General features: G+C 50.3%; 6 protein-coding genes across 7 annotated transcripts; 2 read left to right on the plus strand and 4 right to left on the minus strand.

The window, feature by feature from the left end:
- Window positions 1-686: 686 nt before the first annotated feature.
- On the minus strand, window positions 687-3,070 carry AAFC00_006479 (uncharacterized protein; the record flags this gene model as incomplete). Its single annotated transcript, XM_069346441.1, has 2 exons — window positions 687-2,696; window positions 2,939-3,070. 2 exons carry the CDS (start codon window positions 3,068-3,070, stop codon window positions 687-689), a joined length of 2,142 nt encoding a protein of 713 aa, XP_069197653.1.
- Window positions 3,071-4,993: 1,923 nt separating this feature from the next.
- On the minus strand, window positions 4,994-6,318 carry AAFC00_006480 (uncharacterized protein; the record flags this gene model as incomplete). Its single annotated transcript, XM_069348423.1, has 2 exons — window positions 4,994-5,761; window positions 6,214-6,318. 2 exons carry the CDS (start codon window positions 6,316-6,318, stop codon window positions 4,994-4,996), a joined length of 873 nt encoding a protein of 290 aa, XP_069197654.1.
- A 3,028-nt stretch (window positions 6,319-9,346) lies between these two features.
- AAFC00_006481 (uncharacterized protein) lies at window positions 9,347-9,636 on the plus strand (the record flags this gene model as incomplete). The annotated part of the gene is made up of 2 exons (XM_069348334.1): window positions 9,347-9,412; window positions 9,499-9,636. 2 exons carry the CDS (start codon window positions 9,347-9,349, stop codon window positions 9,634-9,636), a joined length of 204 nt encoding a protein of 67 aa, XP_069197655.1.
- Window positions 9,637-11,557: 1,921 nt separating this feature from the next.
- Window positions 11,558-12,640, minus strand: AAFC00_006482 (uncharacterized protein; the record flags this gene model as incomplete). The annotated part of the gene is made up of 1 exon (XM_069346443.1): window positions 11,558-12,640. The coding sequence occupies one exon, from the start codon at window positions 12,638-12,640 to the stop codon at window positions 11,558-11,560; it is 1,083 nt and encodes a 360-aa protein (XP_069197656.1).
- Window positions 12,641-13,344: 704 nt separating this feature from the next.
- Window positions 13,345-15,414, minus strand: AAFC00_006483 (uncharacterized protein; the record flags this gene model as incomplete). 2 transcript variants are annotated; one of them, XM_069346444.1, is made up of 6 exons in its annotated part: window positions 13,345-13,408; window positions 13,465-13,892; window positions 13,946-14,093; window positions 14,153-14,717; window positions 14,811-14,982; window positions 15,037-15,414. In XM_069346444.1, the coding sequence occupies 6 exons, from the start codon at window positions 15,412-15,414 to the stop codon at window positions 13,345-13,347; spliced, it is 1,755 nt and encodes a 584-aa protein (XP_069197657.1). The 2 variants fall into 2 exon arrangements, with proteins under 2 accessions (XP_069197657.1, XP_069197658.1); XM_069346445.1 differs by lacking the exon at window positions 13,345-13,408 and having other exon boundaries at window positions 13,461-13,892.
- Window positions 15,415-17,466: 2,052 nt separating this feature from the next.
- AAFC00_006484 (uncharacterized protein) lies at window positions 17,467-18,917 on the plus strand (the record flags this gene model as incomplete). Its single annotated transcript, XM_069346446.1, has 2 exons — window positions 17,467-17,968; window positions 18,022-18,917. 2 exons carry the CDS (start codon window positions 17,467-17,469, stop codon window positions 18,915-18,917), a joined length of 1,398 nt encoding a protein of 465 aa, XP_069197659.1.
- Between the last annotated feature and the right edge of the window lie 3,222 nt (window positions 18,918-22,139).

Genomic DNA, 22,139 nt, shown 5'->3' on the forward strand with positions numbered 1-22,139 from the left:
CAGATGGCAGTGATGCATTATAGTCCACAGCTATCAAGAATTGAAATAGGCAAGAGAAGTGGGATTTGTGGTCATGGATTGATGGAACTTTTTCTTCTTTTGCTTTATTCTACTACTATAAAGTACTTGTTACCTACCTACATACCTATCTCTCTAAACATCAAGTCTGAAATGATCGAAGTATCGGAAAAAGGAAAGCTAATAATCGGTCGGGCGGCGTAGGATGAGGAAAAGAAAATGAATGACTGTATCTCTATTTCTACGTCTGCTTTGAAACTCCGCTTCTGCTGTGCTCTATACCCTCTACCGTTTTGCTATGTGCTAAGATATCTACTTTACTCTATGCTACCTGACCTGCCTGCCTACTTGCCTTCGAGAACTCACTCTATGCTATCCACATACCTGTACGTTAGCTTGAACGTCTCGTATAGCAAAGACCAAGGAATCGAAAACGCAAGTCCCGCATTTCAGAAAACGAGAACCAATACTTCGATCGGTTCATGGAAAGGGCATACACGTTTTCTCGAGAAGACTGGACTTCACTTCACGTAGATACTACTCTCTTGGAATTCGGCTGGTGATACATCTGCTCCTCCCCCGGAATGGGCAAGGGGTTTATCTCATCGGACACGATTTGTGATACAGAAAAGAAAGAAAAAAGACTTATAGTCTTCCTATCTACCTACCTACCGCTCTCGACTGGTGGGCGTACCATATCTAGAAGGCACATTGACGACCCCACTGCTGCCCGGTCTGCTACCACTGCCGTTCGCACTGTTGCCACTGTTTGGGAACAGGCCACCGCTACTGATCCCCCCTCCTCCACCTCCTCCTCCGCTGTTCGCACTAGCACCGACCATGCTCCGGACACTCCCGCTCCGACTCATGTTCCCCCCTGTCCTGCCGAGAGAAGGGCCATCGCATGAGCTGCCGGGTCGTGAACTCCTTTCTCGTTCGCGCTCGCCGCGGGCGATGTGGGTGGCGAACAGAGGCGAGGCCGAGGGCGTGAATCCACCTGGTCCTCCTCCTGTTGTTCCTGATCCGGTTCCACCACTAGCAGAAGCAACAGCAGCTGCAACGGCGGGGCTTCGTGCACGTCTCGAGCCTGACGAAGTGACCGGTGCCGAGGCGGAGCCTTGTGAAGATAATCCGTTTGCGGCGTTGACGTTTAGATGCGCCGACGAGTTCCGTCTGTCGCTTGAGGGGTTTCGTGGTCTTTGGTGGCTTTGGGTGTGAGATGGCGGTGCTGATGACAGTGGGGGCGTGAAGAAAGACGGCGTGCCTGTGCTGGCAGAGTGGCCGTGGTGGCTGGTGGTAGGGTAGTAGTTACTGTTGCTGTTGTAAGCGGACGGAAAGTACTCTTTTGGCGTCGTCGGGGGGTCGTGAGATTTACGGTGGCGCAGATCTGGTCGGGGTGGGGGCCGCATTGGTAGTGTGGACGTAGTTGTCGAGTAGTACTGCGACTGTCCTGCACCTGCCGTTGGAAGAGGTGGAGGTTGACGAGGGTGGCGAGTGGAAGCGGAGGATACAGATCCTTGTGTGCTTACCGGACGACGAGGTGATGGCGCTGGAGGACTGTAACCGTCGTCTGTCGTGTTCCAGTGAGCATAGTGATCAGATGACGAAGTAGTGGCGCCGGCAGGGGGTGGTGGACTGTCCTGCCGCGAGCCTCGTCGTGATGAACTCTGGTAAATCGGATACCGAGCTGCTGCTGCGGGATGCAATCCGCCGGTAGGGCTGTTCTGTGAACTGCCAACATAATCTCCTCTTGCTTCCCCATCATGATGTCGGTATCTTTCGGACGGCAAGCTCTTGCGTCTTCGGTCCTCTCCAGAAGAATGGCTGTGATGGGATGAAGCAGAAGCATGATGTTTCGGAGTTGAGCCATCCCAGAGATGAGGACTGGCTACTTGTTGCACGACCCGGGTCACAGTTGCCGCTGCCGTCTTGCCTCGTTGCACAAAAGACGTCTGTTGACGAGTATGATCAAGTCCTGGGCGTTTGCTTGCCCGACGGACCACACTCGGTCGTCCTTCAACCGTTCGATATGGAGGATTCCGGAAGTATGCCAGAGCCTCTTGACGATAAGAGTCGGAGTCGCTGTCTTCATCCGTGTCATACTCGTGGGGAACATGTCTTATTCGGTCCTGATGATACTTGTGGTAAGGATGCATGGGTGAGTCTGGTCTGCCGCCTTCCTCTTCATGTCTGATCTTACGCGCCTTTTGCTTATCTTCCTCTTCCTCCATGTCTCTACGTAACCATTCAGTCATGTTGTCGTACCAACCTTGCATTGCTGCATCTGTCTCTGCAGGGAAACAAGACCGTGGTATTAGTTTTGGGAAATGGTCGTCTTTGGTACCCGGGATCTTGACGTCCCATTTCTTGACTGCGTTGCGCAGGAACTCGGCGTGCATATCCGGAGCGAGAAGCAATTGTATCGTCTGCCATAACACCCATCCTTCTAGCTTCAAGGCCGGTATGGATGGATCCGCATAGCCAACATTATTGGCCGCCGAAGTCAGCGGCGGAGGCTGCAAACTATGCACACACCGGAGATTCTTGTAAATGAAAGCAATTGTCGACGGTGGGGTCTCAATAAAAAGTTGATCGTAATCGCCATTGCATTCACGGTAGAACCGAGCAAGTTGTGATGGCGTCAAGTCGGGCGAGTCAGATGGTTCAAAAGTATTTCCCTATACCGTTTCAAGATGGCGTTTCAAGTCAGCATAAGTCATTTTCCTGGTTTCTGTCAAGTAATAATGAAGTAACAGAAATGAATACGAAATCATGGAAACAAATCAAAGGAAAGAAATGCATTGATTAATTTCACACCCCGTAAACGCGTCTCACGCGGTGGCGATGCGCCAAACGCCGGAAGTCATATAAAGTGCGCGCGACATATCCAGATCAATCCAGAAGGATAGAAGAAACTCACAATTAAAGCGTAAAGCCCACGGAGCAACTGCTGGAGTTGTTCGGTACCAGTTCTATCCGAGCTGATGAGGTATCCCCAATATTCTTCCGCTTCTCTCTGTTCTGACTCTGTTGTTGTCGTTGCCGATGCCATGGCTGTTGTTCATCGAAGCATGAGGTAGTCCGGCTGTCGCTGCCCAACGGCGATATGTCGATGCAAACCGCTCGTTTCGTCCCCTACACAATTGAGACTCGAGGACGCCCACGAATCAAGCAACACACACACAGGTAAAGCACACAAGGGTCACGTCTAAGAGTGCAGTGTGGCAGCTGCTGTGCGGTACTGTAGAACGCAGTACCGTGCGCCCTACCACGGGTGATCTCCTCTGATCAAAGCGTAACGTGGGATGAACCAAGGTAATCAAAAAGGATCAAGGGAGAAGCGGTCGACTCTTTATGGAAGCTTGTCCGATCTGAGATATAGTGGTATAGTCGTGACATGCAAGTGTGAAAGCCAAAACCCAGTCCAGAATCAATCAACTGTTATAAAATCATGTATAGCGGGTGGGCTAGCGTTCTGAGTCCAAGGCAGCAGTGGCAGTAATAGTGGTGGCCGTGGCTGTACAAGTAGCTGCAGTTGTGGCAGAGGCAGCGATGGTAGAGATAATAATTGCAGTCATGATCGCTTGCCCTCATACGCCCACTAGTTTCCTGAGATACACCGAATCGCAGTCCGACACATGGTCTCCGATGGAGCGGTGTACATATCACACGCTGCTGCATGCACCATGTGCCCCCACGGAGTACCTTTTCCGTTCTCGTGTAAGGGAAACCGTGCCTTACGTTAGGCCAACAGCAATACAGACCAGCTATGACTTCATACTATGACAATCTTGACTTGGTATTTACACAAAACCCATGATATCCCGAGTTGCTCGCGATTTGAATATTATCCGACTCAACCAAAGTCCTACGCGACTGCGGGCCCGCCACCGCAGCCTATACATCTTGCCGCTTCACGGAGGAGACGCAGCAAACACTTCTTGGCACTCACGAACCGGCGAATGACAGATAAGATAAGAAAACGAGGGGTACGAATGACCAAATGTTTTAGGCAAGCAACTGACAGCAATAGGCAGTGACGCAAAATAACATTACCGACAACGACGAGAAATGTCACAAGATAACAGAATCAATGAGAAGTTCAAGATGTTGAACGGAATTTTGATTGGTTTGATGTGATGAAATGAAACTGGGGATATGCGCCTGGTCCGATAATATGCCATAATACAACCCCGTATTACTGCCTGTGTGGTATCTACTCTGACTTGCTCCATTCTGCTCGCTTCCTAGCTCTTCCGCCGTCCAGCGACGCGACTCGCTTAGTGCTCGAGAAGTCTCAGGCTGCCCTGAACAACAACGTTCTCCAGAATGGAACCCGGGGGAATGTCGATCGTGTTGCCTTCGGAGGCGACAATGATGACCGTACCCTTGAGGGTAACACCACGGCCGAGGTTGACGGGACCGGTGATGGTCAAGTGGTCAAGCTCGAGGATCTTGGGGATCGAAGGAATGCGGGACTGGAAGCTGGAAACCTTCTTGAAGTCGCCACCGAGCTTGATCAGAGGAGCAGGTCCGAAACGGCCGGGGTCGATCATCAGCTGGCCGTGCTTGAGGGTGTAGAGGTCTGACTTGACGAGCATAAGATCGGAGCAGGTCTTGACGGGGAGGAAACGACGACGGGGAACGTTGACACCGTGTGCGTTGTGGAAGTGACGGATGGCGGCACCGACGGCAGTCTCGAGCTGGACGATGCTGATGTCGGCCTCGCCCTTCTTGTCAGCAGGGATGGACTTGCCGTTGGGGATGATCTCCATGGCGAGCTCGTTGTTCTCGACAATGCGCTTGACGGCGTGGAGGTTCATCCAGATGTTGTTGGTGTTGAAGTACTTGAACTTCTTGATGGACTTGAACTCGTTGACGTGCTCCTTGGGCACCTGGGCGATTTCGAGAAGGCGGGCCTGTCCCTCGTAGTCAATGATAGTGCCACCCTTGACATCGGCCTTGGTCTTGTCGGTCAACTCCATGATGTACTCGGCCTTGGTGTCGACCATGTGCTGGAGAATCTTGAGATCGACGACAGCACCGAGATTGTCAGCGTTGGACAGGAAAACGATCTCGACACCACGCTCGATAAGCTTGTCGAGGATGCCAGAGTTGTAGAGAGACTCGAAAACGTCACCGTGACCGGGGGGTACCAGTCAGAGAGCTGCGAGTCGTGGGACTTTGGTGCAGGAAGCAGAGAGTCCTTGAGGACGCGGGGATATCTGGATTGGTTGAAGGTCATAATGTCAATGTTGTGTCCCTCGTACTTCTTGATGATGTTGGCAGTGTCGGCATCGGTGTTGAACGAGTTCATGAGCACGAAAGGAACGTTGACGCCGTAAGTGCGGTTGAGGTACTCAATCTGCCTGACGGAAAGATCGAGGAAGGACATGCCGTCACGGACCTCAATGACCGACTTGGGACCAACGCAACCCATCGAGGTACCGAGGCCACCGTTGAGCTTGAGCACGGCGAGCTTGTTGAGGAAGTCAACAGACTCGTCCTTTGGCAGGTCGTCGTAAGCGACAACCTGCTCAGGCTTGGGAGGAGCAATTCGAGACCACTCGATCTCGTTGCCCTTGGCCTTGTCGTTCAGGTATCTGCGGAAGAGAGCGAAGAAGTTGTCCATCTCGGTCTCGAAACGCTGCTTCTCCTTGCTGTCGGTGCAGCTGTCGACGAGCTTATTAAGGGCGTTGCGCATCTGAGAGGCAGCAACAGAGGTGGAGGTGTTCTCAAAGGCCTGTACAAATAGAGAAAAGACTCCTGTTAGCCGATTTTCCGAGGATCACTGAGACACCGAGATTGCTCAGAGCGGACTTTAGAGGCATCAAGCAATGCACCGCGAATGACCAGCAAGCCAGCCACGCTCTACCATTTCCTAGAGTGAGCTGAGCAAGCTGAGCGAGTTGAAGAATATCATTCTCGGGAGAGGCCAGAACAGATGATGGGCTAGTCAACTGGTTGACCTCAAGACAAGCATGCAGCTTGGAAATATGAGGTCTGTTCGTCTTTGACCAGCTCCATTGAGATGGCCCCGTATCACAAAGAATCCCTCACAAGCTGATCAGCAGCTCAGTCAAGCTCGCTGTTTCACACTCTACCTGGCTGCAGCGAATTGCAAGAGGCATAAGGCTAGTTTAAAGAGCTTTTGCGGCGCAATAGAAAGCAGATAAGATCGGAGTAAGCACTTACAACATGGGATTGGGTCTTGCCATGGTGTCTCTTCTCAAACTCAGCAGTGCTGGGCTTGAGGTGAGTAGGAAGAGCCTCCTGGATCTTAGAGGCCATGCCGGACATCTTTTCTGTGCTGTCTCGTGTCAGTCGCTGGGTCGTATCGGAAACAGCTAGAAAGCCTGCTCGAGATGGCTCTCCCGACGATGGAATCGCCGAGATGCAGACAGAATAGAACTTACAAGCAAAAACTCAATTAAACTACCGAGGGGGAGTGTGACAGAGTGTAGAGAAGAAAGAGAAAGGAAAGGAGATGTGTTAAAGTAGATCGGTCAGGGTGCTCCACGTTTCGCTGGGAGACGAGATATTTATTGAGCTCGAATCTGGAGGCACTGCGGACGCCAAGCCTCCATGCTTGCCCCGCGCTTTGACTCGCCGTTGGGAGAATGATCTTTCTAGTTGAGTGGACTAGGTTCGCCTGGGTTTGGCCATGTCCGCAAAAAGCTATCTACAGTACATCATCTCACATGCACCCATCTGGTTCACTGTTTCGAATCCAGTCGTTACTTTCTTGACTCTCAACCGCTTTTCGTGCCCATAGTTGGCCACTTGTGGTTTGAAGGGCATTCCCGTACGTCTACATGCCTCGAGCTCTGTCCTGTTGCGAGTTTATTATCGTCAGCTCCCAAAAATGGAAACATGCCTGATGCCGTACCCACTTTAGTGGCCCGCTACCATACGGGATGTGGTTTGGCACTGTCTATGCTCTTCTGGTTTCATCTTTTACCGCCGTCCCCGTCGCACGCTCATCACTTCCAACTTGTGCACTAGGTAATCTCGGTGAAGCTGTGGCGCAAGTCGCCCCCGTGCGAAATCTACGATGAATCTGCAAGTGCCACGTCGCCCCTTGTAACCCTATTGTTTGCGCTCTGGACATTCTACAGAGGAAGACTGAAAATCGAAGAGGGAAAAAAGCGCTTCTGTCCTGCTTCCCATTCTGCTCTGGAATGTCAATAATTGTTTTTTCCTTAGTGCACGTAGTGTTGTGATTTAAGCGGGCGTAGGCCATTGACCCGCAACAGACCTCCAGGTACCGTTTGAAAACTCGGGGTACAACCGAACCGGATGTGCACCATCAGCAGCTTCCAGCCCACACTGGGCGCCTGTGATCTGCAGGTCGCCGCAAGTCAATCCCGCCCAGCTCGAAGCCGTTTCCGACTGGGTTGCCGAGGCACTGTTGTTTGTATGTACGGAGGTACGGTATTTTGGTGCAAACACGGGAGATGGAGCAGAAGCTGAAAGCTGACAGCCCGCGCACACATACGCACGCACGCCATAAACGATTCCATCCCATCGAGCTACCTACCGCTATCGATGGCGGCAGATTATGGTCAGGTTCGGCGAGCGGAACGGTGAGACATTCCGGCCTATAGTGCGTCCCCAATTGGCAGCATTCGAGACTACCTCGATCCACGTGCGTGCAACGGTTATGCCTGTACAAGTAGTTCACTTGGTGTTTCCAGCCACGTATTTGTTAGTTGCCTCTTTCTCGCTTCAAGGTCGCACTGAGTAATTGCGAAATGCCCCCTGTCAAGAAGAAGACAAATTCCACGCCCCTTCGACACATCTTTTCCGAGACTTGAGGACCACCAGACGGCGCTTGCGTAGACTTCCTTGAATAGATACGCCTATAAGGCAGGCTTCGCGATTTCGGTTCAAATGTCGACGACAATCCTCTTGTCCTGTGCAGGGCAGCTCTGCTCTCATATTTCGCGTGAAAGCGATCACAAATCAAGGACACCTTTCGCGGCGCGTGAATGAATTTTGTTGCAGGTTTTCACTACCTGTACTATTCCATCGTGAACGTTACGTTGTTCAGAAGCAATGACCCAATACAAATGGGACCGTTGGCGACCCGCTTAGCGAACCTTACTTGCGCAGAACTTCCGTCTAGGCTCTTAGGGCTGCCGATAAGGTTCCTGCCTCGAAGCTGGACTTTCAAGAGCATACAGGAAAGAGCAGGACACAATATGGATTGGGCACCTGTTTCGCGACAAGAAAAGCCCTCGAAACACCATGTTGATGTCCCACGAGCTGTTACACAGCTTACTTGAAAGCATGCGCATCCACATTGTTCTTCAGGGTGTGTTGCAGCATACCTATCGAGAGGCTGTCGCCCTATAGCTCAAGTGTCTACATTTCCAAATGTTCTGCGAGAATTGACGAGCAGAAAACGTGAAGGTTTCACAGAGCAAGATAAGTTGCCTTGTGGGTCTGTCCATCCTGCAACCGCATACAACGGCAATAAGGGACTTTGCGGAGATCTAATAGCTTATCACCACCATAAAATATAAGAGTTATATGGATTGTCATCAGTAATTATCCGGTGAGGGGCAAGCCGTAAACAGGATCATACTGTATCTATAAAGACATTGATCGGACATGTAGAGACTACGGCAAGCTGAATTGAAGTGAATACGACCAAGCGATAGATAGCCATGACCTCTCAAGACGCCGAGCAGATTGTCCTCATCACTGGTGCGAAACAAGGCATTGGCCATCGCGAAGAGACTGGCTTCGCCCGAGTATCCAAGCTATCACGTACCTACTACTCGGTAGCCGTAACCTTGGTGATCGTGACCTGTCGAAAGGGAAGGCAGTTGCGTCAGAGCTCGGAAGCAATCAGACCGAGCCATTGGAGATAGACGTGACAAACTCGGCTTCTATACTGGCGGCGGAAGATGCTGTAGAAGTGGATTGGGGTCACCTAGATGTGTTGATAATGTGCACATCTCTTTCTGCTTTTGTGCCCATACTGGTCTTTCGAAGAGTCACTGACTGATAGGCCGAAGAAATAAATAGATGCAGCAGTCCTGGTCCCCTATGATCCCGAAACCAACCCTCTTCCCCCCCCCCCCCACCCACCCCCCTGCCGCTCTTCGCACAGGATCGGAGACCAACACCACACCATTGGGCCTGTCAATGTGGAAGAAGCTTTTCTTCCATTGCTCCACGCCGCATCTTCTCCTTGTATCTTCGTGATTCATCCGCATCTGGCAGCCTGGACCGCAGAGCAGATTTGACAGCGACTTACACAACGGTCAAGTATTACGATCCTGAATATGACGCCTCCAAGGCGGCGCTGAACATGCTTATGCTGCACCAAGAAAACTCCCTTCCTGGCAAATACAGAGTGAACGCTTGTTGTCCTGGTCTCAACGTAAGTTGATCACCCATTGGTTTTCAGGAGTGCTGCTGTTAAAGTAGATGTCTGGGTTCTTGATGCTGACGGACTTGCGACTGCAGCGTACGAACTTTTGCAGCTACGATGATCGTGCGGGTCTGGATGAGGAGGGCACAACTGAGGCGATCAGACTCGCGACGCTTGGCAATGATGGTGAATTTGGGACGTTCTCGAACAAGGATGGTCCCATACCGTGGTAGTCGTGTAAATTCATCGGTGTGGTCTTTCCGGGTAGTAGCATCGACTGTGAAAATTGCTGGAGCAATAGCAATTTATGTCACTGTTTGTCGGTTAACAGTACTGGTATCAGATCACGCGGTGGGTACGAGATTCTCAGACATGACTCTGAGCCTATTGAAAAGTCCAGATATCCCAGGCATTGACTCTTTAGTAGCCACAAGCGCTTGACCATCCAGCTGCATCTTCCTACGTGCATTTTCGCATAGTCGTCTTGGCGCCTTGACCGAGAACCTCACATGCTCTCCTTCTTCCCTCCACATGTCATAAACTTCACCCCTCTTCTCCTCTGATCGCACAACAGGCACTCGGCCCGCCAGGATACCCTCGAACAATTTAAGAAGATCCTCGAGAGCCGTCTCGGCATCAACTGAAGTCGTCGTATGCCCACACGCAATCTTGACCATCTTGTTCGCAACCGGGACCCACCCATCTGCATCCTCCTGCTCGATCTCCGCACAGCGACGATTTTCCTCGCGCACAAAGTCGAGTAATTTGCGCATCGACACCGTGTAATCTGTCCAATCTCCGTCCTTGGGGAAGTAAATAGGCATATCGTCCTCGCCTTCTTCATAGAAACTGTCGCCTACATATAGATGATGCTGGCTGTGATCATACCACGCAAGCTCGTCGGGAGTGTGGCCTGGTGTCTGTATAATCGTGATTCCAAGGTCCTGATCACGGCCATGACTTACTTCGGTACCATAATCATTGAAGTCGGTTGTCTGTCGAGGCGGCAGATATTGAGAGGCTTCCATGTTCATGGTGTAGTCACTGCTTATTTGCTGGCAACTAGGTTGTTTCAGAGGATAACTCAATCGCTCAAAGTCTCCAGCCCAATGAGACACCGTGTACCGCGGAGTCGGAATACCCATGTACTTGCAGATAGAGTGCTCAGGGAGATTGTGTTCGATGAAGTCTTGTCCATGGGCTGAAGCTACGATAGATGGAGAAGTGGATTGGGCTTGCCTGCCATACATCCATGTCTGGTGCTGCGCAGTGAACCGCTCAATACCGCCAATGTGATCATAGTGGCAATGTGTGCAGAGCACAATGTATCTTCTCCTGTTCGGGCCAGGGTTTAGGGGCTGATCGTCATTTGCTGTGACGGCGACTGTCTCCAAGAATTCTCGAAGCCGAGTTACGGATACTGAGAATCGTTATCTACGGCTCAGGTAGTATCGAGAAATAGTCAAGAGGAAGCCGTTGAGCTCGGTGCAATTGAAAGCTCGGTTCACGGGATGAGGTTCTCAGGAAGGGCAGAAGGGAACAAGACATCATGAAGAAACTAAGATGTATCACTTACACCCTTTTTCTCTGGGCGAATCGCATCCAGTGTCAGACAATATTAATACTGGCAAAACTGGATGGAGCACAGCATAGATATGAGGTCGTTCATGCCAACTATCATCTTCGATCATGACAAAGGTAGTGCTGTTGACCCGGCGAGCGATGAAAGAGGAGCTCAATGGATCCATCGTGCTTTGTTGATTATTATAACAACCAGTAACTTGCTGCCATTGTTATTCGTGGGGATTCCTGAATGACAAGGGTATTGTATAGTACATGAGGTCCAGTTTACTACTCACCTCGGCAAGGTACCGTACCTTAACTGACTGTACATTATTTGAGGATCTGGAGTCGGTGTCTACACCTGCCTTTTATAGTTTAGCGCATCATGCTGATCATGACGGAGATGGTCATCATTGTTAAACCCTAATGATGCTCAGTATGTATTGATCAAAGTGGCTATATGTTGGTCGGAGAATTATTACTACGAGGCGTATTGTATATACATGGGAGCACGCCGGAGAGACCTTCTCGACGGCCTTGGTCTCACAACGTATTCGATCATTATCGTCAACATGGGCGCAGCAACGATTCTCAGAGCATACGGTGCTCAACATCGAAGGGTCTGATGACAACCTTGATACCACTGACGCCTTTCTTGTTCTTCTCCAAGGCTTTCTCCAATGCGTATAGTCCACCCTCAGTCAGCTCAGTCCTGTTTGGAGTGAATTTTCCTGTAGCAAGCCAACCATCTTCTCCTCCAAGGGCCTTCATCAACGGTTCAGATAGATACCGCAGAGCAGGACTAGATCCGAAGCCCATGATCTGTTTGACCTGAACCGAGCTATGGGCCTCGTCTTTGCCCATCTTGACTGCCTCCTCCACAGCTGGCATGACAGTGATGACATTGCCACGGTTGAATTGACGAAGAATCTCGACAGCCAGGGTCTGCGTGTCAGTTGACGAGATCGTATCTTGCACGTAAGTGACTTCACAACCGCCAGCAGCATCTTTGAAGTCCTTAGGCGTTGCCTTGGATCTGTCTAGGACTGTGGTAGCTCCTAAGCTCTTGAGGTATTCCTCGTGAGCGGCCGAGCTATTAGTGATGATGCGCTCGAAACCAGAGAGTCGAGCGAACTGGATAGCATATTGACCAACTGAACTTGATCCTCCGATGATGATTGCAGCTTTTCCCTTTCCGACTTGGTCGCCGCCTTCTGCCCATGGGGGAGGTGCCAATCCTTGGCCAGACTTGTCATAAAGGCCGACTATGACAGCCAAGGTAGCAAGACAGACACCAGCGGCTTGTTCGTCGGAGATGCTCTTGGGTGTTTTCCCAAGAAGAGAAGCGGGCATCTTGCAGTACTGCTGGAATGTAGAAGAATCGTAGTTTCCGAGAATGCCTTGGAAAAAGACGCGGTCGCCGCTCGTGAAACTTTTGACATCTGTACCGGTCAAGACAACTTCTCCCGCTGCATCAGATCCTAGTACAGCGGGATATTCAGAGAGAAGGAACGCATAGTCACGGATCTTCCAGTCAACTGGGTTGATAGCTGTGGCAATGATCCTGATGAGCACCTCGTCGGGTCCTAGGGAGGGTGTGGGTCGAGCTTGCACTTCGTGCGTGCCTTTTGCCTTTGGAAGGATAGCGGCGCTGTGAGAGGTTGGGACAGACATGATGATATAGCTTTCTATGCTACTTGTGCTCGATACTCCTCTCTCGTCGCGGTGGACAAGGATGCAAATATTTCTCCTGTTCTCGAAAAGAAAGGGATGACGTCATCTTTCGCCAATACCTGTACCTCAGGCGTTGCTCTGATATCCCAGAGATCTTCCTCTTGACTTTCTTGGCCTTGAGCATGGTAAGATTCGTTAGTAAGTGATGCTCAAATATTGTCGTGATTGATCAGTTGTAGTCTCACGACATAGACATGTAATGACATTTACGAGCTCATTCTCTCGTCGTAGATCTCAGGGGCAACCCTGTCCAGCTATTCCGTCCAATGAGGCAAGATGTGCATCATTGATTTGGGAGAGACCTTGTAAGGCTACTCGAACATGATATATTTCTAACGCATCTGTGACTCATACACAATAGTAATGTAGGTTGAGGCAGAACGGAGAATTGTTGGATGATGTGTGAACTCGGAAACTCCATCTTTCGAGCCTTCACCAGAACCGACGTCGAAATGGGTGCATCCAGCTGCAGATAAATTTGAATTTGAATGGTTGAAATAATGACGGTCTTGCCCGCCGAGTAGAAGAGGATGAACAGAAAGAGACAAGGAAACAAAGAAAGATTAAATGCTTCAGGTAACATGAAGATGAAGTAGAAGTATGTTCCCATCAATGTATAAGTGTCTGAGTCCCGGGCCTCGCACCTAATGCCGTATCGACCGCTTGCGACTGATTTGTACAGTACCATTTGGTGGTGGGTATAGCGAACTTTGGTGGTAGTTAGCACAAGTCTTCTGTAATTGTTGTAGACATGGACTGCTTACCCGTACTGATCCTGGGGCACAGCCTCTGGTGCACCAGTAAGGTTCAACGCGTCGACCGTATTACCCGCGGCGTTACCTTCGTAAGCTTGAGGAACAGCTTTGCAGATGTCGATATGGTTCTGAGGAATGCTGGCACCACCTGAACCGATCATTTCTGGAGCTTCGATGAACGTTGCTGTTAATCCAGCAGGGACATGGAATTCTATATGGCAGTGGAAAAGCCAAACACCTGGATTATCAGCCTTGAAGCGAATCACGGCGTAGGAGTTTGGCTGCAGCATTATAGTATCGCGGAAGACAGGGGTATTGGAGTAGTTTGTGTAGTATCCAGGGAATGATCCAGTGTCTGGATTAGTTCTCTCGAGCACTTGAAACTCATGGCCATGCATGTGCCACGGGTGGAGATTTGTATGTTGGTTGTTGATGACCTAGAGGAAACGGTCAGAAAATATGCGTGAGCACGACTTGTATTTAGACCTACTATCTCAATGATCTCGCCATATTTGAAAACATATGGGTTCGTCTCTCCATAGACGGTTGGATCAGAAGAGTAATTGTCGCCAACTGTCAAGGCAGTATAGAGCGATGGTACGTCTGCACCCAAATAGGTCTCGCCATTGATGGTATAGCTGTGTATATCACGTAGAATTAGTATGGGATTTGAGCTGCACGTCAGGATTCAACATACCGAGAGATTCCGCTGATGTTTGCCGCGCTTGTGTCTAATATCAGCTGTCGATCAACTGGTTCAAAGACAGTGGTGCCATCTAAAGGCTGATAATCCAGATCTTCATAGAATTGGTCATTATTGACAGTGGCGAAAACCGGAGGGTCTGGGAGCGGTGCGTCCTCATTATACACAAGCCAGGCAGTTACATTGGTATTGTAAGTTTGGGGCGGAATTGTGCCCTTGTCGAGGAACAACATATTGACATCTAGTGAGCCCCAGAAAGCATAATTGGTGCTTGTGTCGTTCTTGGTTTTAAGCAGCACAGCCTGTCTTTGACCAGCAGCCACTCGCTCGAAATCTTTGCTTGTGACAGGTACAGTGTAACGCCCATCAAGCTCGACAGTGGTCGTTTCATGCTGGTCAAAGATGAAACCAACACCGGAGAAAGCAGCTGGGCATATGATGCGGACCAAATACGTGGTATCCGGCTTCACTAGAACGCTTACGTTGACCCCGCTGTTGAACAACGCGACAGCAGGAGTGGGAGTACCATCGTAGGCTTCTCCTTGATGAGATTGATAGTCTAGTTGTTTGTTAGTAACCTTCTACATGTTTCTAGCAAGAGAGGAGGTGCACGAGAGGGGGGTGAGGCTAGAGCAAGTGGATATGCACGAACATTCAATTAAATGTGGCATTTGCTCATGGTACCAATCAGAAAGGGTAATGATAAGCTCCTCGTCATATTCGAAAGGAGGGTTTGGATCGTCAATGATCAATGGACCCCAAAGGCCATCTGGATATTGACCCGAGTCATGCGAATGGTACCAGTAAGTACCAGTCTGATTTGCCTAGAGAAGATTTAGTAAGAGGAACAGAAGAGATGTTTATCATGTTGAACTTACGATCCAGTCGTATTCCATGGTTTGGCCTGGTGCTATAGGACATTGAGAGGTCCCTACAGTGCCGTCCATCTCGGAGCTCCCGTACTGGAAGATACCATGCCAGTGAATCGATGTAGATTGATTCCCAAGATTGTTTGTCACGCGGACAATGACTCGATCACCATAATCGACTCGCATTGTAGGACATGGCCATTCGCCATTGATGCCAATCACCGGCCTCTCGAATCCATCAGGGGCAGCAGTCGTCCATCCAATACTCCAGTCGTAAGTCACAGTCTTTCCTGTGCTGTTGCTTGGACTTGTGACATTGTACGAATGATTGGGAAGAGCCGAGACCACAGCAACAATGGCTAATATGATTGCAGTCATGACAGACATCTTGGCGAGAGTGAGTCAGATTGACTCGGAGAATTTTTGTTGTCGGGAAGCTGCTTGAGTACAAGAACATCCTTCGTAGATGGGCAGCAGGTCGTACATATAACTAGATCCCAGGAGGAGAGCCGCAACGAGCAATCTCAGAAATAGCGCACCGCGGCCTCAGCCTAGTACTTTGCACTGTATGGCGAGATGTATGCATCCTGGTCTATTTCGTCCGGGATAGAGGCTGACGGGAAATGAAACCATCAGGGAAGCCATATCCATTAGACTGCTTTGCCTAATTTGACGAGGCTGCACAGGCGATCATCAAGGGAGACGAGGTGCCGATGATCTACCCTTGTCACGAGGTACCAACATTCTGTTGTCAGAGAGCCTGCAGCGTTAAGGTTGAATGTACTAGATTGGATCGAGTGGATTGCTATCCCTATTGGGCGAAGGGTTGATACCGAAACCCATCTGAAGGGTAAATGAGTTGTACTCCATCCTTGGGTCTCAGGACCAAGTGACTACTATCGCACGAGTGCGTTGAGGTTCACTTTGGGTTCGTTTGTGGTTCAGACACATGTATGCTGGCATGATGTGCAATGCAAACATTGCACCGCATGTGCGGGGTCTGCGAATAGAGCAGAGTCATTCGCCTGTTCAAGCTGCGTCGGGGAATTTATCAGATCGACAATCTTACAAAGATATCAACGGGACCAATCGCTGATCACTAAGGATGGCCTTGAAACATTCTGAGTCGTAGGATGGCGATGTGGACCATAAGCGTACACAAAAAGAAACACATGAGACAACAAACCTGGATAAATCGGCTCAGTACAACATCTCGTTGGTGGATACCTTCTACAAGAAAACTGACAAGTTGTTGCGGTTGACTACATCACTAACACAAATGTATGAAACACATGCGCGAGTGGTGGCCATGAGGGACGCCCAGCATACGACTGTGAGATGTATAGTAGTGTTAACACATCAACCTACTTTACCTCACAGTATATTGCCAAGGCCAAGGTGCCACAATGGCTAGTGGCATGTATGCAAGCTTGCCAAGCGGTCGTGACTAGTAACTACCTTATGGCTTGAGCATGCCCGTTCAACCAGCTAGAAGGCAGCATTGACGAATGTAACACATATGCTCCCACGCTGCTCCCACACCATGTCCAGCAATAGAACGGCTGTGGCTGTACTAGATCCGCAAGTCGCGGGAGGAGTAGTGCTCTATCGCTAACAACGCACCGTCTGCACCGGTGCTGCAGCCTTGACCTCCACCTTCTGAGGTGATTCTCGAACTGGGCTTGCGTCGAGAACACTAGGTACGCTGGAGCGATAATAGCTGAAGATGCTACCGGCTTTGGCTTAGCCACGAATGAGCCTTGGTCAGATGGTCGATGATAGGAGTCATCCTTATCTAAGCAATACCGTCATGCCTATTGTCGCTCTAAAGTATGATCATGGTGGAAGTCGGCCTCGCGGTGCCTGTTCCCTCCGTCTTATACAGGTTTCCTGCAAGCAGGAAGCAATATTCGGGTCCCCATTCACACCAGTCGGACATACCTAAAGATGTACCACAGTCTTCGCGAGGCAAAACGTGACACGATGATTCAAGACGGGCTATTTCAAAAGAAGTGCAACATTCGGTCTTCACATCCCAGTACCTTCTAATCGACCTCAACTAAGCATTTACAAAAAATGGCGCAAGAACCATACTCATTCTTGAACCGTGATCCAAACCAAGACGGGGCAATGTATGATCAATCAGCCTCTGCCCGAGGATCCACAATCTCTGCTTGGAGCTTTTCGCCTACCAATACTCTTCGAGGAAGCAGAGATGTACGAGAATTCGAAGAGTACTACCGCAATCAACTCGCAGCATCTAGTAGTACAACAATTCTACCGCAGAAGAATGGCTCCAACCGTAAAAGTATGGGCACGCCTTCTATCGTGACAGCCTCGAACCCTCATCTGTCAGCTCTACCAATTACACCAGTCATGGCGAGCACGATACCTGAAGATCCTGGCAAGCTCGAGGCCCCTCCATCTCCTACAGCGCAGATGTCAAGACTCCACGAGATGCTCTTCATCATCAACGTTTGTATGGCTCAGCTTTTGGCCCTGGGCGGACTTGCTCAGACTGTCGCACCAATGTTCATCATTGGGGACACCTTCGGAGTCATGGATGAAGGCGAAATCAGTTGGTATACCGCAGCGTTCAGTCTAGCTGTGGGAACCTTCATTCTCCCTGCTGGCCGCATTGGCGACATCTACGGACATAAGCGCGTTTTCATGTGCGGATGGGCCTGGTATGCAGTTTTCTCTGTGATCACAGGCTTCAGTTATACAGCGTCTCTTGGAAAAGGATCGATCATGCTGTCGGTCACCCGTGGGTTCCAAGGCCTTGGACCTGCCGTGACGGTGCCAAATGCTATGGCTCTGATAGGCACTACATTTCCGCCTGGTATGAAGAAGAGTGTCGTCTTCTCACTATTTGGCAGTTGTGGGCCTACCGGATTTGTACTTGGAGCACTTATTTCTTCTGTTATCGCGCAACTAGGATGTGAGTATAGTTCTTGCAAATTCGAATGTTCTGTGTTCTGACTTTACGAAAAGGGTGGCCGTGGTGCTTCTGGGCTCTGGCGATCACAAGTGTGTTCATATTCGCTGCTTCATACTTCATAATTCCAGCCGACAGACCAAAATCGGAAACCACCAAATTCGACTTTGTCGGGGCAGCAAGCGGAGTTTCAGGATTGATCCTGATTAACTTTTCCTGGAATCAAGCACCCGTTGTTGGTTGGGAGCAGCAATATGTTCCATTCACCCTTGGTATTGGCATACTTCTATTGGCATTCTTTGCATACTACGAGCTTCACGCTGCGAAACACCCGCTCGTACCGATGAGGGGGTTTCAGAAAGAAGCTCTCCTTGCGCTCGCTTGCATTGCTGTTGGCTGGAGCAGTCACGGAATTTGGCTATACTACTTCTTCACCTTTGCCATGAAGTTCCGACATGCCTCCGCCATTTCTGCCGCCTCGCAGATCTCTCCCGTCGCGATACTGGGGCCGATTTGCGCACTTTCAACTGGTTTCCTGATGAAGAAGATGAGAGTGGCGTATATCATGCTACTTGCTATGATTTGCTTTCTCCTCGGTACCATATTCCTCACAATAGCGCCAGTGGATCAACCATACCTGATACTCACATTTTGGAGCGTCTTGGTGATGCCAGGGGGCATGAATTGGAGTTTCCCGGCAGGGAGCATACTACTGAGCAGTGCCATGCCGAAGGAACATCAAGGAATGGCCGCCAGCCTTGTTTCTACCACGGTGAACTACTCCATTTCCATGGGTCTGGGAATCGCCGGTACAGCCAACAAGTACGTCGGGCAACAACATGGGCCATTGGCGGGATTGCGAGCAGGGTATTATCTCGCGATAGGTCAATGCTGCGTGGGCGTCGTCCTCGCATCCTATTTCGTGTGGAGATCCAGAGTTGCACAGCAGTAAGACAGTGGTGACGGCCAGTCGCGATCACCGTTGAGAGCTGAGCTGAGAACCGCATAATTACAGCACGCTATCGACGCATGTCGGGTGTCGTGGTCTTGAAGATGACAAAATGACGCGATAGGTTGACGTTGAGGTAGAGTACGGGGAACTATGTACATAGTCGGCGTAATTTATCCAATCGGCGTTCTTAGTTTTTCCATTTTGCGGCGCTGTCACGAGGCTTAGCCCTTTTTTGAGTTCCGGCAGCGTAAGCCCCTCCCATCAGCCCATGCTTGCGCCCACATACAGTAATGCGGGTGTCCCTGTTTCTCTACAGCAGCTGAATGCAGAAGACGGATAAGCCACCCTCTGACACAGTAGAGCATCCATAACGAGTCGTGTCCGCCCGATTAGCCTCGATCGTGCGCAGCTGGGAGGCTCAGGCCATAACCTCAACTTGTTGAGCGGTAGTGCTGATGAGGGACCTTGTTACCACTCGCTCGCAGCCTGCCGCGCGACGCTCATCCTTACTATTTTAAGCTGATGTGCAGCAAACCCGGTAAGGAGCACGCTCAAGAAGGATCACCGTGTATGTCTGCTTGATTACACGACAGCCCATGTTTCTTCACGGTGTCAGCGCCTGAAACAGAAACAGGAGCCACGGAAGCCACGAAGCCACTGTAGCAGTATGGTTACACAAGTCGGCACGTCTCACGCTTTGTGCCATCATCAGCGCGCGCTTACGATCCTTCGTGAAGTATATCTTCAGACGGCTTCTTTCCACAAAACCTCATCATCACCACGGTAGGCTGAGAGGTCATGGCTATCAAATTGTCGTGGAGACTCCAAGGCGTGCGTGAAGTTTTGATCGTTTTCCTCATCGTGACATTGTGAGACCACATGAAAACGTGTCATTGCGTCGACCAAAGATGCATAGCACTTTGTGTCGCATATGCGGCATGCAAGTTTCCCCCAAATCCCGATGCATTGTTCGGAACAGAAGGGAGCAATCCACCAGTTGTGATGACTTCAGAAGCAGTGTAACACAACAGGATTCACGTGGTAGAGGTAACCATGGACTTGGGAGCGGGGATTTGGTTCAGCGACTGAACACAATTACCGATCAGTGCTGTATTCGTGTTTCTTACTGCAGTGATCCGGAGGATCCTCTTATAATTCATTGGACTAATGTCAAGTGTTTCTATTTCATGCACAAAACGATGGTTGAGAAAAGCAACTATATCGAATCTCACCCTCCAAGTGCCAATCTCCGTCTACACCTCGCCACCCCTCGTTCCAGGCGGCCTCGCCTCCATGGATCGCTTTCACGAGCTGAAGCATCGTGATTCCCGAAGGGTTTACCAATATGGGCGTGACATCGCGCTGACATCCGCGTGTCAGGAAGAGCTCAGTGCACGGGGGCTGAGTGAGGTACATCTCGGTCCAAGATGGGATGTCGTTTTGTAACGTGGCTTCCATCGCTAGAATTGCAGATTCGGCAAAACTCACGGCTGCCGGTCTGGGCGGCGTGGCTGCTGGAAATGAGAGGGCCACGTTCCATGCCCACTGCAATGCGTCTTCCTTGTCGATTGTGCCAGATTGAGAAGACGACGTGTTCGTGGGACGCTTGCCGACCTCAGTAACTTCTCGAGGAGCTAACTGCTTGCGTTGAAGAGGCTCCTTGTTCATAGACATGGTCGGGTAACGACCTTGTAAGACATGCCTGAGTAGGAGATTGTTGCGCGGTCTGTCTTGCGGCTCAAAGATCTTGTATCGCCGTGGGAAATCAGGTGCAAGAAATAACAACCGTCTTAGTCGGTTAGAAGATTGTATCAAGGTTCGCCAATAGCTGCAGACAAGCTGGACCCGAAGCAAGTCTTTGACAGAAGGACGAGAGCCAAGGCAAAACAAGATCATCTCCAAGATCTCTGGCGTGCCAAGCGCGCGAATAGTAACTGTGCTGCTCTGCTCGACCATCTTGGCTAAGAGGGCAATACTTCAAGAATCTCGAGACCAAGGAAGATGGCTGACATGAGGCCTTAGCATTGGGAAGAGATATTGCTTACCATTAAATAGCTAGTAGCTGATCTGTAGATGCTCAGCTAAACCAACTCCGTAGCACTCCTTTGCCATATCAAAGAACGGTGTGCATACGCCTTCAAGTCGGCAAATCAGGTCAGCGTGGAATGGGGCCTAGGTAGATCAGATAAGAAGCCCTTTGAGAATCAGGTCAGGCCAACATTGTCACACTCTTCTAAAAATGGATGTTGCGGGAACGCCGGGCGCGCCTAATGCCACCACCAATCCCACCACCAAGCCTACCATAGTCCTACTCGCTGCTTGGGGAGACAATGTCCAAGTCAGCCTCGGCCTTTCATATGTCATCACCCTGGTCTGACGCTGATCTTGAGTCCTGTCCGAAGCTGGGACGGTGTGCTTGTGTGCCTTCTTATCCTACCTGGTGAGTAGCTCGGCGTATGCCACGAGGCTGGGTGAACTTTCTTTATTTTTAAGCGTCCATGGAAGAAGACCAAGAAGAAGCAGCAGGAGCAGCAGCAGCTGGGATGCTAGCGATTCATCACAGTATCGTAGTAAGGCTGCAAGGTAGGTGACATAGATTCATCTCAGATGCTGTGAGATTTCTACAAACTGCCATCTGGTGAGATAAGACCACCAGTCTCTTACGTTTGATTGGTCTGATTGATGGTAGGAAGAAAGACCAGGACCCGCTGGAAAGTGCCAGGTAAGGCCACCCCTCAGAAGTTGATCTGACATATAGGAACATGCAGGGTGAAGGACATGCTCGGCCACAGGAGTATATCGGCGTACTCGCAGGGCCATAAGACAAGCAAGGTTCTAGAAGGCTTGGGGGAGGCCAGAGGAACCTGGATAATGGAATGTCACCTTATACGGAGGGACTGGTTCCGGGTAGACCATATTGGATACGAACATCTGTTTGGAACCGGGGCGACAACTCCCATGACCCCAATGACTTGCAGCGAGGCTGATTCGCATAATAAGACGCCTGATACAAATATAGTAGTGCAGAGTACTAGATTACCTAGATTTGCTGCTGCGTCGAGCAGGAGGGGGCGTCTAGGCCATTCATGTGGCAGGGACAGGCGAAGTCGAACCACAGCGTACTGAAATATCCGACTGCGTCTGGGCAGGAGCTTGCAAGACGCCGATGGAATTTACTTCGTCGTACACCCTCTCATGCCCAGCCTAGCTTAGTGCAACATT

Source organism: Neodothiora populina, assembly GCF_041146345.1.
Source record: "Neodothiora populina strain CPC 39397 chromosome Unknown canker_contig_7, whole genome shotgun sequence".
Taxonomy (NCBI): domain Eukaryota; kingdom Fungi; phylum Ascomycota; class Dothideomycetes; order Dothideales; family Dothioraceae; genus Neodothiora; species Neodothiora populina.